The 14,567-nt window shown below is 44.2% G+C and overlaps 1 protein-coding gene across 1 annotated transcript in view; it reads left to right on the plus strand.

Annotated features, from left to right (window-relative positions):
- UBE2R2 (ubiquitin conjugating enzyme E2 R2) overlaps positions 1-14,567 on the plus strand; it is a 54,185-nt gene that overhangs the window by 33,771 nt on the left and 5,847 nt on the right. Inside the window, exons 2-3 of the mRNA XM_069001130.1 lie at positions 6,670-6,756; positions 10,156-10,253. Of these exons, the coding sequence (XP_068857231.1) occupies positions 6,670-6,756; positions 10,156-10,253 (185 nt within the window). The remainder of the gene's footprint in view (positions 1-6,669; positions 6,757-10,155; positions 10,254-14,567) is intronic.

A 14,567-nucleotide genomic window follows, 5' to 3' on the forward strand; every position in this document is an offset into this window, starting at 1 on the left:
CTTAATAAAAGAGACAGTCTTTTGGACTCTGAAGCCTGGCAAGTGGAGAGAGGTGCCCAAAATGACAACACTTGACACGTGTAGAGGGCTTCCACACGTGATTCCAGAGGTGCTAATAATGTACCATGATATTTTGAATAAGCAGTCTCAAATATTCCCACCACTGCTCCAGCAAAATTATTGTTTTTACAAATGGAAATAGATGGAAAATTGCATTTTCTGAAGTGGACAGAAACTGTATCTAGAACAGTTATGCTCATGTTAGAGCTTTACCAGTTCATATAGCAGCATGCTCAGTTATATGTGCAGTAGGGTATTTCAAGTGCCAGCTTCTACTCTGAAGGAAAGACCTAAGAGGAGATGCATGATTTGGTTTAAACTTTAGATGTGGTATCTCCAAGTATCTCTGGCTCCTTCAGCAAGTACCAGGCTGCACAGGGAAACTTACGTTTCACACATTTGGAGTTATTCTTCCTATTTTGTACAAATGGGGAAGTTGGTGTGTTTGTACAGATAAAAATAAGAACTGAGTCATCTGTTTCTGGCTGGAAAATAGTCATGCAGAATAGCCTTTGTGCATAGCACACACACAGTGACCCTGATCTTAAACCAGTGTACAGTCTGTGGCCTGAAGGCATCAGATCCAAGAGCACAGTCTCTACATGAGACCTTCAGCCATGGCAGAAGTCTCCTAACATCTGGCCTGCCACGGTCTCTAGTATATTCCATCTGAATCTTTTTTTTCTCCTAAAATCAGGCCTGATCCTGGAGAGAAGGTTAAATTGAGGGTGGAATCTAGTAATATTTCAGCATAGGAATTCCTGGGAAAATACATAAACCTCAATATGACATTAGCTTTCTCTCATGGGAATCTGAAATTGCTTTAGTGCTTGGCTCCTGTGTCAAAGCTCAGTAAAGCAGCCTGCCCTGTGAAAGAGGATCAAGTAGTTCTGTTTGGTGATGTGTCTTACATAGCTTCTGGTAATGGCCTTTTCAGTGATGAGATGGCAGACAAGAGCAAAAGTTGAGTAAAAATGGGCAGGTGGTAGAATAAATACTTTGTTGTTTCAGGATGCCACTGTTTCCAGCTCAGTATCTCTTGCTGAATGCTGCATCTCCTGCATTTGTTGAAATGATAGCATTTTTTGTTGCATCATGAAAAGTCAAACTGACAATCAGAGCAGTGGAAATGGACCTGGCAGTTGATAGCTGAGTGGAGGTGGGTGCTCTTGTAATCTGCCCCTTTACCTGCTTTGGTCTGGGTTAGATGACTTGCCAGCAATCTCAGCTCTGTGAACATTGCTACATGGAGAGATAAATATCTAATAACATCTTACTGTTAAAAGAAGTTCTGGTAAAAGGAAATCTAGTTTGTACCAGAGGGAGTCTTCCATTGAAAACAACAGATTTAGTAGTGCCCCAGATAACTAAATTAGGAAATGTACTCAAGATATGATTTAGTGTGAAACAAGAATGGGCTGGTGCCTGTCTCTGATTGTGTAAGCTAGCCTTACTTCTTGACTCATCATTGCTCTGCTGTATTTTGGCTGTATTTTCTTTTGTGTTTAGATGCTTCATGTCCTTCTCATGAGATCTAGTTCATTCTTCACATTGAGATCTTTGTGATTTAAATTCCTTGTGAAACAGTACAGGTAATGCAGGATATAAAGGGTTTTCTGCTGTTACTGTTCATATTGCCACTGCAGCACCAAGGGAGTTTTCAGGACTCACAAGACTTAAGTGACCTGGTCATTCATCTTGGATGAGAGATGTGCTCCTGTTCTCTGAAAGCGCAGCAGATGTCAATAAACACTGATACAGTGCTGCTGGGAAATGAAGCAACAACTGGGTTTAATGTACCAGGCTAGCACCCAGCTCTGCCACAAGAAATTACTTAGGACATAAGTCATAATTGGAGCTGAAACAGCAGTGTTGGTCCTACATTCATTTTTACCTCACCAAACAGTTGACAATACAGTGGGACTGGCTATAATGCTGTTTTACAGGTTGTGAGCTGGATGATACCAAGGTGCTTTAAACCTCACTGCTGTGAGAAACAGGCTGCTGGTACTGACTGCTGACCTCTACTGAACATGCTTTCCAGCACATAGTGTTTAATACTGCATGCACTAATCTAGGCTTAATGTGGAAGAGGAGATTCCATTAAATGAATTGTATAAATGTTTGATGCACTAGAAGCAGGAAAGGGCATTTTGTGGGATTAGATATGAACACTTAACCAAGTAGTGGCCTGTAGTTCCTTTTCTCACCTTTCTTGCATGCTCAGTGTGTGGAGCAGTCAGCAGGAGCACAGTGGGGAGCCTGGTTGTGCCCCTTAAGAAGGAAAGTTAGGAGTCCTTGTGCTGTCTGCAAGTCTACTAGGGAAGGTGGATGATCTGTAAGAGACCTTGGGGGTACCTGCACAGAGTTGTTAGGAGCTTATCTGTGGGCTGGCTGTAGCAGATAATTACAAATAACAGCAAAATAGTTTAAAAAGTCAATGCACTTCCTTTGTATCTGATCTTAAATACAATTTGCTAAAGGTCTTTGGCCTCACTAATGCAGAGTTTTTGAAGGGCTGGCATTAAGCTTGTGATGTTTTGAAATAAAAATAATCTCTAAATGGCACTTCCAGTAACACCAAGCAGCTGCAATTTGTGCTGGCCACTATAAAAGCTGCTGGTGTTCCCATTATCCTCAAATCAAATCAGTTGTGATCCCGGTGGCTTTCCAGGAAATGTGTGTGCTTCCCCCATAGCCTGTTTACACTGGGCAGGAGGGATAGATTCAACATTCCTTTCCTTGCTGCCTGAAAATTAGGGATCTCAGTTTTGTCAACTTAAGATGGGTGTAAAAAATCAGCGTCAGACTCCTGAAGTGTCATTTACTGCTAGGCTGGAATAAGGACTGAGGCTAGGACAAAGCCCTGCCTGTGTTGGTCCCGCTGTCCATGCTATTGCTGATCCAGGCCATGATGCTCTTGGCCACCTGGGCACAGGCTGGCTCATGTTCAGCCACTGTCAACCAGCTCCCCTAGGTCCTTTCCCGCCAGGCAGCTTTCCAGCCTCTCTGCCCTGAGCCTGAAGTGCTGCATGGAGTAGCTGTGACCCAAGTATAAGTGTTGAGTCAAGTGTGTGACAAGATCTCAAGAAACAAAGTTGTTGTAATAGTTATTCATAGTGACTGAATCGGTGAGTAATTCTGTGGTTGGCAGAAATACTAGGTTTATGTTTTCAGTCACATAAGATCTAGTGAGACTGTGTGTTTTTCTGGCATACATAGCAGAACCTGTGGCTTTGTCTTATCCAACTTAAAGAAAATTAACAAACCTGAAGTGCAGTCACTGTTGAAGATGCAGGGGAGCAGTAAAATAGGAAATAAAGTGACTATGCTGGTAGCAATATTCTTAAAATATGTGCTGTGGTGTAATTTGGAAGTTGAAGTTCTTGTAGCAGTAGCTGTAAAAGCTTATAAAGGGCTGTATCTTCTGCCAGGCTGGACTATTTAGAAGAGTTTATTATTTTTCTAGGGACTATAAGCATGAATACTAACTGACTAGGGAAGGAAGGAATGGGTTGATTGATGACTGGTCTTCACCCTCCTAGCTATCGAGTATGTTCAGTGATGTCAAGGAGCCATGGCATGCAGTTGGCTAAAATCACCACCAAAATAGGATTATTTCTATTCTGTTTAAGCTCAGTCTGAGGAGTCAGGCACATGCTGGATGCAGTAACTGTTTGGAACTTGCAGGGGGGAACTGAGCTGCATCTTTAGTCCTCCTAAATTAGTTTGTGTGGCTGTAACTGAGCTAACAACAACCTTCCTGAAAACTGCCACTCTCTAGTTCCTAGCAGCCTGGCTGAGTTTAACAGATTTTTTTGCCTTGTAACAGTTAAACTGTAGGGAAAAGCCATTCTGTGAACTCTATTTAAAATTAAGTTTATTGCTTAATTTGGTCTTTTTTTCTTTTAACACGTTTAGAATCAGGCTTTCAGTGGGGAAAAAAAAATGACCTGTAATTGTGGCTGTTGCTGCATCTTTGCAAGCAGTCTTGCAGCTTGTCTTGGAAATTCTTGGCTTGCTTAACCCACACAGAAACGCAAATAGCATTCAGTGAGAGCATAGTGGGCTTACGTAACTTTCCATGGTTTCTCTTGCAGAAGAGATGAGGTAATTCTCTCAGACCTGTTTGTAAAGGCCCGGAAAAGTGTTTGGTTTCACTTTCAAATTCCGAATGACCTCACCGTGGAGACCTGACAGCTCTTTTTGTTTGGGAAAAATCCCTGCCTGTAATGTGAGGTTTTCTGTTTTGGGGGCTTTTGACTCTGAAGTCAGGTTTGTAGAGAAGCCTCACTTGCTTTAGGCTCCACTACAGCATCTGAATGTGCTAAACAGCTACAGACTAGTTAGAAATAGCTGATCAACATGGAATGTGACTGCTTTCTCTAAATATGTGATGGATTACAGGGAAGCTAGACTCTAGCTGCTTGCATGTGGGAAGGAAAGATGTCTCTTATTTCTCCAGCTGCATTTTCTATTTCTAGAGCTCAAGAGAATCCTTCATGTGACACAACACCTCATTCCATAGTTTTAGTTACTGTAGGCAGGTAGTCCTTTTCCAATAAAGAGTTGTGTTTGTCAAACAGGATTTAGAAGTTTAGAACAGTCATTCAGGATCTACAGCTCCTGCATGAGTCTTCATCATATTCAAGGACGTACTGGTGCCTCAGGCTCAGCTTCTGGATTGGTCTTCATGAGACAAACCCATCAAGGTTAGACAGTTTGAAAGCAGAGAGGTTTTGCTGAGAAGAATGAAACCTGCACTCTTTAAGCATCTGTGTGGATTATAAGCATGGTAATGGTGGTAGTCTACTGACACAGTGCTTTTTGTTTTGGTCACCTGGAAGCTATGGCTGTGTAGAAGATGGATTTTGCTTAGAAATCTTGTAGGTAGCTCAGCCCTGAGCTTTGTTGTCTCTTGCATTTTTAATCTCAGTCCTTGTGCTGTTTTATGTCTTAGATCTCACAAAACTGCATGTAAGCACAGGAATGGGCTTTCTTGGAAAACCCCAGTGTCTGGAGGAGTCTGCAAGCACTTGAGTTGGAGTGAACGTGCCCTGCCCTGGGTAGATCTCTGCTCTGCTCCCAGTGCAGGGTGGCACGTTGTAGGGCAGGCATGTCCTTGCTGCAGCAGTGTGTGGTGGTGAGGATTCTCTTCTGCAGGGGTGTGGTGACAAGAGTCATACACTCACTGCTCTTGGAACAATGCACTTTGTGCAACTGATGTTAAACACTGGGATTGTTTAAGTGGATCATAAATTTCTTGGCTGTGAGTGTGCTGTGACAAATGACTGCGGAGTGAGGACTCAGTGCTGCTGGAACATACCCACATACAGTCCTGAGTAGGCATGTACAGACCATAAGGCCATGTGAGCTGATTAATTTCTTTCATAAAGGTGAACAGAAAACCTTCTTTTCTTGACTACCTGGCACTCTGATCCTGTAAAATTTGGGGGGCAAAGGTGTATGCTGGTAAGTGAAACTGGGTACCTAACAGCTCTGTAATCCATCTGGTTGTCTGCTTCTTTGTACTATGGAATAAAACTTCCCATAGTTTGTCTTGTTGAACTAGTGGCATGGTTAGGTATTTAAGTGGAAGAGAGCAGCCTGGAATTCTGCTCTTACCATGTGAATCTTGCTTTTGGCATCTCTTCTTGCATTCTCAGTTGCACATGAGTCTGGCTGTGGTTGAGGGACCAGAAGATGCTTCTCTGGAGATCCCACATTGGGCTGGCAGTGGGACTTTTTGGTGGGTTGAGCAGTTCCAAGGAAAGGGTTTGTGCTCAACAGTGCAGCAAACAGCATGCAAGTCCACCTTCCAGACAGAAGTATTTTGGGCACTTGATCAGTCCATATTCAGGCTGCTGTGAATGCCAGGACAGCACAGAGAAGTAAATATCCGGTGCTAGGATCTCTGCAGCTTTCCCACAACCACCTTGCCTCAGAGTCATGCCCCACAGATGGTTGTTGACCGCTGCAAGATGTTTGCTGTCATTGCCCATCAATATTTCTCAAGGTGCACTGATTTATTAAACAGATGCAGATGAAATTGAGACTACAAAAATGCCTGTGGTGGCAAAATATGTAGTATTAGAAACACAGGTGGATGGACCAACTTAACTTTGAAACAAAGGCAAAGTAACTAGCACAAGTTATGTAACAATTTTTTTTTTCTTCATGGGAAGAGTAATTTAAAATATTTGTACAGGCAAATATAAACCAGGTTTATTCAGCTTAGTAAACATTTTTTAGTCTGCTTTTGAACCCAAAAAGACAGCAGTACTATCTCAAGTTAAAACTTTTCCAGTATATTTTACCCTGTTCAACAACAGCTGTTGAATAGTGTTTTTTGAATTAGGACATGGTAAATGCATTTTGGCTTGTTTTCTGAGCATTACCAGCCCAGGTGTTTTGATTTTTCTTATTCAGTTAGTGTTTTGCTCATAAGAAACTGTATAGAGTTGTGCTGTGGGGCCACTTGGGCACTGGCTTAAAAAATGAGCAGTTTAGTAGCCTTAATGAATTTTTTTCCCAATCTTTTCACTGTAGTTGTTGCTTGTTGGTCTTTTGTGTTCTGTTTCATAACTAAAATATTTTGCTTTTTTCCAGGCTCACATTAAATTTCCTATTGACTATCCATATTCACCACCTACCTTCAGATTCCTGACCAAAATGTGGCATCCCAACATTTATGAGGTAAGGTGTTTTTTAAATAACTTTTTCTGGGGTGTTTGAGACAGTTTTCTGCTTCCTTAAACTCAGTACGTGTATAGATTACTTTCAGAGGCTAGTCAAGGCTGTGGACTCTCGGTAATTGGATCACAATAGAACTACACAGCAGGTCCAGAAGAGGAATGATTCTGTATAGAGGCAATTGGTTCAATATCACCCAGTTCCATAGAGCTGTATTGGAAGGCTGAAGGCCTGTTTTGGTTCAAAACTTGACTTTTAATGGAGGTCAGCCAAATCTTAGCTGAACTTTTGGATATCCTAGAAGAATGTCAACCTGCTAAGGAGCACTGGTTCTATAGTTTTGGGGGCTAAAGGATTTCAAAATGTTCCTGTTGGTGCAGGTCTCTCACCTTATCACAGGTTTTCTTTTGTGAGGTTCTGCAGGCTTCCTTTGAACCCACTTGAAAACAGGAATGTCATTCTCTTCTGTGCTGTGAACAAATGAAGGCTTCTGTTGATGGCTTGGGCTTGGAAAGCCCTTTCTGATAAGTTCTTGCTGCTGAATGCCCAGCTTGGAATGGGTGTGCTTCAAATATCACGGTGAGAGCAGCACTGAAGGCTCAGTAATAAATGGCTAGAAACCTTGCCAAACTTCAGTGTAGAACAGAATAGTAATCAGCTTTAATTACTGACTAATCAGGGGATTGCCCTAAGTCTGAGGACATCTTCAAATCAGTAATCTGACAGTTTTCTGATGTCGGCCTTGTACTTGGCACAGGATCTTGCATGTAGCCAAGGACGGTGTTTCTCTTTAAGGCTCTGTTTCAGTTACATGGAATTTTGATCTATAAATAAAGACAACTTTGAAATCCTCAGATTATGTATCCCATGCAGACCCATACTGTGGATGTTGGTTCTGAATCTGGAAATCCTCATGCAGGAGGTGAGTGGGAAATGGTTACCAAAATGAAATGTACAAAAACAAGGCTTGGAAAGGCCCTCTCCCAGTCCTGGTAGGAAAGGTGAAAAATTGGCTAGAAACAACTGAAGGTAGGAGGAGAAACTAACCCAAAACTTGATGGGTATATTTTGGGTTTACTCTTCAAATACTCGACCTCTCAACTTTGTGCTTTGTGTTTGTAGCAGTATTTTTTGTAGCTGAGGGAATCTGAAGCAGCTTGCAGGCTGTTTTGGAAACAACATTTAAGCAATGGAGGTGAGGCACTGGGATAGTCTCAGTTTCATTTGGAGTTATCTCAGCAAAGTGTTTGATGTTTGAGGGTTTTTCAGGAGGAGGGGGGAGAAAAAACCCTCTTAGTGCAAGGACGGTGAAAGAAAGTAGCAGTTTACAGAATCTGCTGGTAGGACCAGATGGAGAGGCTGGGGCTGACATTCCCGTTCTGAGCAATGAGGCTTGAGTAATGCGTTTTTCCCATCTCCAGTTTACTTGGGTCATCTAATTGAATTTTGGTAAAACTGCGTTCCCTTGCTCTTTATTTTTATGACATAGCAGGTCTCAGTCCTGATAGAAGTGTAGGCTGTTTCTCAATGGCAGATGAATACCCCATTCTCCTTGTTTATGTCTTTCAAAAATGCATGCAGGGAAAGGCTTGGCCTCTGACTATCCTGATCCCTAGAACCTGGTGCTGATCTCATCAGGCCCCGTTATACCTTTGCCTTTCCAGACTCTTAATGCAGTGCAATTTCCAAACATGTAAACACTGATTGCAACAAGATGAAAACTTCTCACATCCTTGCTTCCCTGTATCTTCATATTGCTGAGTATCTGCTTGTCCACGTGCTGCTGACCTGATTGCTTCAGGAACTTCTCCCAAGTGCTGCACTACCTCCTCCAGGCCACCAGCATTGCATTCTCCCAGGAAAAGGTTAAAGGAAAAACTAATAGAAATTATTAGTAAAAGCAGAGCAGAGTGAGCATAATCTAACATTAGTAAAGTTAACTTCACCTTGGAATGATACTAAAAAAATTCCAAGATTTCACAAGTCTGTTGGGGTCCTAAAAGGGAAACTGCTTTCTTATAGCAAACTGTTCCAGCAGCATAAGTATGTCCTTTGGAATTTAGCAGCTCCAGGTGCTGCATTGCCGTGTTCTTGACTAAAACCTGCTTCAAAGTGACAAGGGCCTGCTAGATTAGCATACCTGGTGGGGTTAATGCACCACTGAAATCTGGATACAGATCACAACCCTCCAGGTGAGCTGCTGCTATCTGTAGCTGTGATCACTGGCTTGGGCTCAAAGGCAGAGATGCTGTTGCTGTGAGCAGCCCTGCTCTGCGCTCCAGCAGTGTTGGAAGGACATGAGATCAGGTGTGTGGGGAACTGCCAGCCTGGAGTCCTGAACAGAGCTGATCCTGTCATCAGCCTGTGCCTTGGGCCAGGGCAACAAGGGACAGCGTGAGTGCTGCCCCTCAGCTGGGGCTCTGCCTGCTGAAGGTGTGGGGCTGCGTCTTGGAACTTGTGATTCACCCCACAGCTGGCTGCAAGGGAGAGAAAAGCCCAACATCTGCTGGCTGGCCTCAGGCCTCATCTGCACCTTCATCCCATCCTGCAGTAAGGCACTGGGACCGCATGAGTCCCTGGAGTCTGCCTCGGTGGAGGATATCAGCTGTGGTGGATACTGCTCCAGCACTCCTACAAAGCAGTTGTGTCAGAGTGCTGTTGCTGATGGAGAATTGGGTTGACAGCTTTCTTAAATAGATGTTATGGAGCTTTAAATCTGTATTCAGGCCATAACACTGGTGAGTAGAACACATATTGAGGATTATGTGGCTGTATGGCTTCCATATGCTGCCAGAATATTCTTCCTCTTGCATGCTGGAAGGGATTTTCAGTGAAACCTTCAGAGAGCATCTCCTGCTTTTTCATCTGGTATTTTGAACACCTGTGTCCTAGGGGAGCTGTGTAAACCTGCCCCACACCATCTGTTCAACATCCTTGTGTCTTGGGAGAAGTAATGTTTTCATACCTGAGCTAGTAGATGGTGATTAAATCTTTCAATTCAAAAATTCCTGTAGCTAACTCAAGCTACCACTGGGAACACAAAAAACCCTACTTTGGGTCTCCTGTGATTAAAGCTTATGTCACTGTGAGACTAGTACTTGCTGTCTGGAGACCAATTTAGTTTTATGTTATGTTATTATTATTTTTGCTTGCTTTGCCACATTCTTTAAACCTCTTGACTTTAGAGTGGGTTTTTTTGTCAGTTTGCAGGCTAACCCTTGTGTATAAAGCAGATCCAGGAAGAATTCAGAACCATTTCCAGTCCTTGTTGGTTTTTACTGGCACTGGAATGTTCATATCAACAAGGTTAAACTGCTCAGAAGACAGCCAGAGTGGTAGATTTGAGTCATCAGACCTCAGCCTCCAGCCAAGCTATTCTCAGTGCTCTTTTCTGTCTTGCAGAATGGAGATGTATGTATTTCAATTCTTCACCCACCTGTAGATGACCCACAAAGTGGAGAGCTGCCATCAGAGAGGTGGAACCCTACTCAAAATGTCAGGTAACTGTGAACATGTTGTTCAGTGGTGATCTCAAAGGCCTATCATCTCTGCAAGACCTTAAGGCCTATGTTGGGAGAGGTTTGGGAGGGAATTTAAGATTTTGTGTGGTTTCAGGCTTGAATCAAGTGGGAACCAGACTTACAAGTCTGTCTGAACATACTGGGGTGCTGTGCTGAGCCCTCATACTGGGCTGACAGTGCCGAGCTTTCTGTCCTCTTCACAGAGTTTCATACTCCTAAGACAAATTATCTCAAATGTTCAAGTGTTTCCCAGTCACTGGTATCTTCTTCAAGATAGCACTAGTGGAAAAGTATGTGTAAATAGGTGCCAGGTGCCCACCAAGCTGCTCTATTACTCCAATTACCAGTGGGACAGAGGAGAGGAAAATAACATGGAAAACAACTTGTAGGTTGAGATAAAGCAGTTTACTAAAGCAAAAGCTTGTGTGTGCATAAGCAAAGGGGAAAAAAATTAATCTCTCCGTATCACTGGTGAGCAATGTTCAGCCACTTCCCAGGAAGCAGGGCTTCAGCATGCGTAGAGGCCACTCCAGAAAGCGAACACTGTAATGTAACAAATGTCCCCCATTCCTCCTGTCTCCCTTAGCTTTTGTATCTGAGCTGATGTCATATAGTATGAAATATCCCTTTGGTTAATTTGGGCCAGCTGGCCTGGTTGTGTCCACAGGGCTTAGTTTGGGCAGGACCATGGTGATTAGCAGATCCCCTAGTGTTGACCAGCCAAGTGGCTTCTGTGAAATTTGCATCCCAGTGCTTTTGTGCCCCATTACCTAACACTCTTAAGAGTCTTCAGCATCTCTCAGTCTTTCCAGAGGTTTGTGTGTGATAAGTGATGTGATATATTCACTCAGTGTTTCTTTGCCCAAGAGTTTATGAGGTTATTTTGAAAATGAGTCTCAATGCCTGACTCAGTTCTCTCTGGGATACCATGCCGCCACAAAATGCGTCTCTCAAGACCTGAGATTGCGTTCTGAGCAGTGGCACGGTTTACTGGATACATTTCCAGCCAGCCTGTTGTTGCCTCTACCATGGTGAGCATGTAGCTCTTGCCTTGGCATGTTTGTGGCAATGGCTGAATGCAATCAGTTTGCCACCCAGCCACCACCCTCTGTTCCAGGGATATTTCACTCATGTGGCTTGCTTGATGGAAGCAGTGTGTTTCACACTGGTGGATAACCTGTGTGATGGCCTCTCTGGTCAGGTCCACCCCTCAGTCACGAGCCCGTCTGTGTGTTGCATACCTTCCTAGGTGTCCTGAAGTTGCCTGGGACTAGAAATAGCTCACCTTTTTGCTCCCAGCCTAACTCTACCTGAGCTATTCCAGTCTTCCCAGCCCTACCTACCTGTTCATTGTTCTGTTATTCTTCAGCAGCAGATAAGGACCAGGAGAGAGCACTACTCACCAAACACCATCCCAGACAAAATAGGCTAGAATTAGAGATATTAATTAAATATTACTAACAAAATCTGAGCAGGATAATGAGAAGTAAAATAAGACCTTAAAAACACCTTCCCCCTGCCCCTCCCTCCTTCCAAGCTCTACCTCCTATGGGGTTAGGGGACTGGGGGTTACAGTCAGTTCATCACACATTGTTTCTCCTGCTGCTAAGGATGAGGAGCGTTCCCCTGCTGTGCCATGGGGTCCCTCCCACGGCAAGCCAGTTCTCCCTGAACTTCTCCAAAGTGAGTCCACCCCACGGGCAGTAGTCCTCCCCAGACTGCTGCAGCATGGGTCATGCTTCCACAGGATGCAATCCTTCAAGGACAGGCTGCTCCAGCAGGAGCTACTCTCTCTCTCCATGGGTCTCCCACAGGAGCACAGCCTCTTCTCAGGCATCTCCCTGCTCCAGCCTGGGTTCCTCCAGGGGCTGCAAGTGGATCTCTGTTCTCCCATGCCCTCCCTGTGCTGCAGGGGCACAGCTGCCTCACCATCGTCTTGACCACAGGCTGTAGGGGAATCTGTACTCCAATACCTGGAGTAGCTCCTGCCCTTCCTTCTACACTGACCTGAGTGTCTGCAAGGTTGTCCCTCTCACATGCTCTCACTCCACTCTTCTCTGCACACAATTATAACTTCTTTTTTATTAAATATATTATCACAGAGGCATTACCGCCCTTTCCATTTGGCCCAGCCTTGACCAGTGGCACCTTGGAGCTGCCAGGGATTGGCACTGCTGGACATGGAGGAAGCTTCTGGCAGCTTCTCACAGAAGCCACCCTTGTAGCTCCCCTGCTACCAAAGCTTGGCCCTGCAAACCCAATACAGGATGTTTTTGAGTATTCTGACCAGTAGAAGCAACTTTGCAGAGTTCTGCCTTTTGTTCACCTTCCACTGTTTGTCTGTCTCCTCTCCTGCTGAGTGGTGTCGTGAGCAGATGGGTGGTTTTCTTCCTGCCAAAAATACAAAGGATTACTAAGTACCAGAGGCATTCAAGGCCTAACCTGTCCATGTTTTTGAAACAGCAGCTGAATTTCATTCTCATTACAAGACCCTGTCAAATTAAGAATCAACTAGGTGACAAGCCTTAACTCAGTTAGGAAACAACTTTAGGCATTAATTACATATATCACACATACATGTTGAGTACTTCATTATATTCAACCCTAGAGACTGACACAGACCTTGTTCTCTAATTTCTGCTCTCCCTCACCACAGTTGCAGTTTTTGGTGCTTATGCTCTTGAAACGTCTTGGGCTTAAGAGTGACTTGACAAAACATTCCTCAGCAAATGAGTGTATTAGCAGATGAAAATAAAACTCATCTTCCACTGCTAGCCTGCACTGTTATCACCCATTGGGCTGAGTGCCAACAGCAGCACATCCTGCTGGGGTCCCATCTGGCTTGGGAAAACTCCAGAGTGTCAGACAGGAGGCAGAGGGACCGAAGGTGTGGGAGGGCTGCTCCTTAGCTGCTGAATTCTGTAAATCCTGCCAAGTGTTGACTGTTTGCCCACAGATCAGCAGGGTTGAACTGTCTGAAGAGGAGAATTTCATTCTTCAACCATGAGAGATCACCTGTGCTTCTACCTCTAAGGGTGTCAGGCAGGCTCATTTATTTTTTTAAACACAATCAGTATGGAGTTTCCCATCACTGGGAGCTAGGTGAGGCAGGCATAAGTAAATACAGCAAACACACAGCAAAATGTGAAGGAATGCAGCTCTGAGCTGTTCGGCAGAAAATACTGCTTCCTGTGTCCCATGGAACTGAGTGTGTGGTGGCAAGGCTCAGGACTGAGGCTCTCTGATCATTTTAGTTGTCCTCCACAGCTCCCCAGTCTCCCCTGTCCTTGAACTGCACAGGCCAGGACTCAGAACAGCATTCAAGATACTGTTACACCTGTATCTCCTGCAGATAGGTGATGTACTGTCTCACTATTGCTTTGTTTCCTGAGGATTCCCATTTTTCTTGGCTTTTTTTTGCTGCCTAAGATTTAGGCAGATTCCACAAACAGCTTGGTGCAATTACATGACTGTCAGTGCAGCCTAGGCTAAAACTTTTTACTTTTTACCAGAGGGCAAAAATGCACTTGGACCAATCTATACCTACCTCTAGAGGTGGCTGTGTGAGGCTACAATATGGATAGCAGCTGGAATTTTAAAAAAATCCTTTTTCAACAAAGATGTGCTGGTTGGGAGTACCAGCCAATCTATATCATGTCTCTTTGGGACAAAATTGGTCTGTCTCTGAGCCTTTTTCAGTTGATATATAAGAAAAAAAGGTCCTTAACAGGTCTGTTTCCTTGATCCTCTGCTGGCTTCCCTTCCATGCTAGAGAACCTTGTCTGAGGGGCAGACAGATCCCTGACAATATCCCAGGGACTCAGCCTGTATCCAGCCCATGCAGTTTGTGTCTGGTGCTGAGGTTTTCAGTCCCACATGGCTGAACTTTTTTAGTGGTTTTAGTCCTGTCAGATCCCCCATGTTGGGGTGCCTTTCTGTTACTGTACCTTGTCCACAGCAACCGGGTTTGACTTGGAGGACTCTGTCCAGCTCTTAAGGATATCAGCAGTGATGGAGCTGATCTGATGTGCTGGACATGAATGAAGAGCTCTGAGAGCTTCACCTCTCATACAGTTGCCTTGGTGTATTTAAGTAGCTTTGCAGTGACTTTGGTGTCTGGACACCACTGTGACAATTGGCTTCTCCTCACTGTTGATGGAAGTGTGGTAGAGCAGATGCTAACTGCAGACATGAATTCCTGTCCCTGGCCTTCCCTAGACTTTGTTCGCTCTACTTGAAAGCTGCTGCATGATGCTGGAGCTGGTATGCTGGCTTTGCAGCCTGTTTGCAGAG

This window comes from Aphelocoma coerulescens (genome assembly GCF_041296385.1).
Source record: "Aphelocoma coerulescens isolate FSJ_1873_10779 chromosome Z unlocalized genomic scaffold, UR_Acoe_1.0 ChrZ, whole genome shotgun sequence".
In the NCBI taxonomy this organism is placed as follows: domain Eukaryota; kingdom Metazoa; phylum Chordata; class Aves; order Passeriformes; family Corvidae; genus Aphelocoma; species Aphelocoma coerulescens.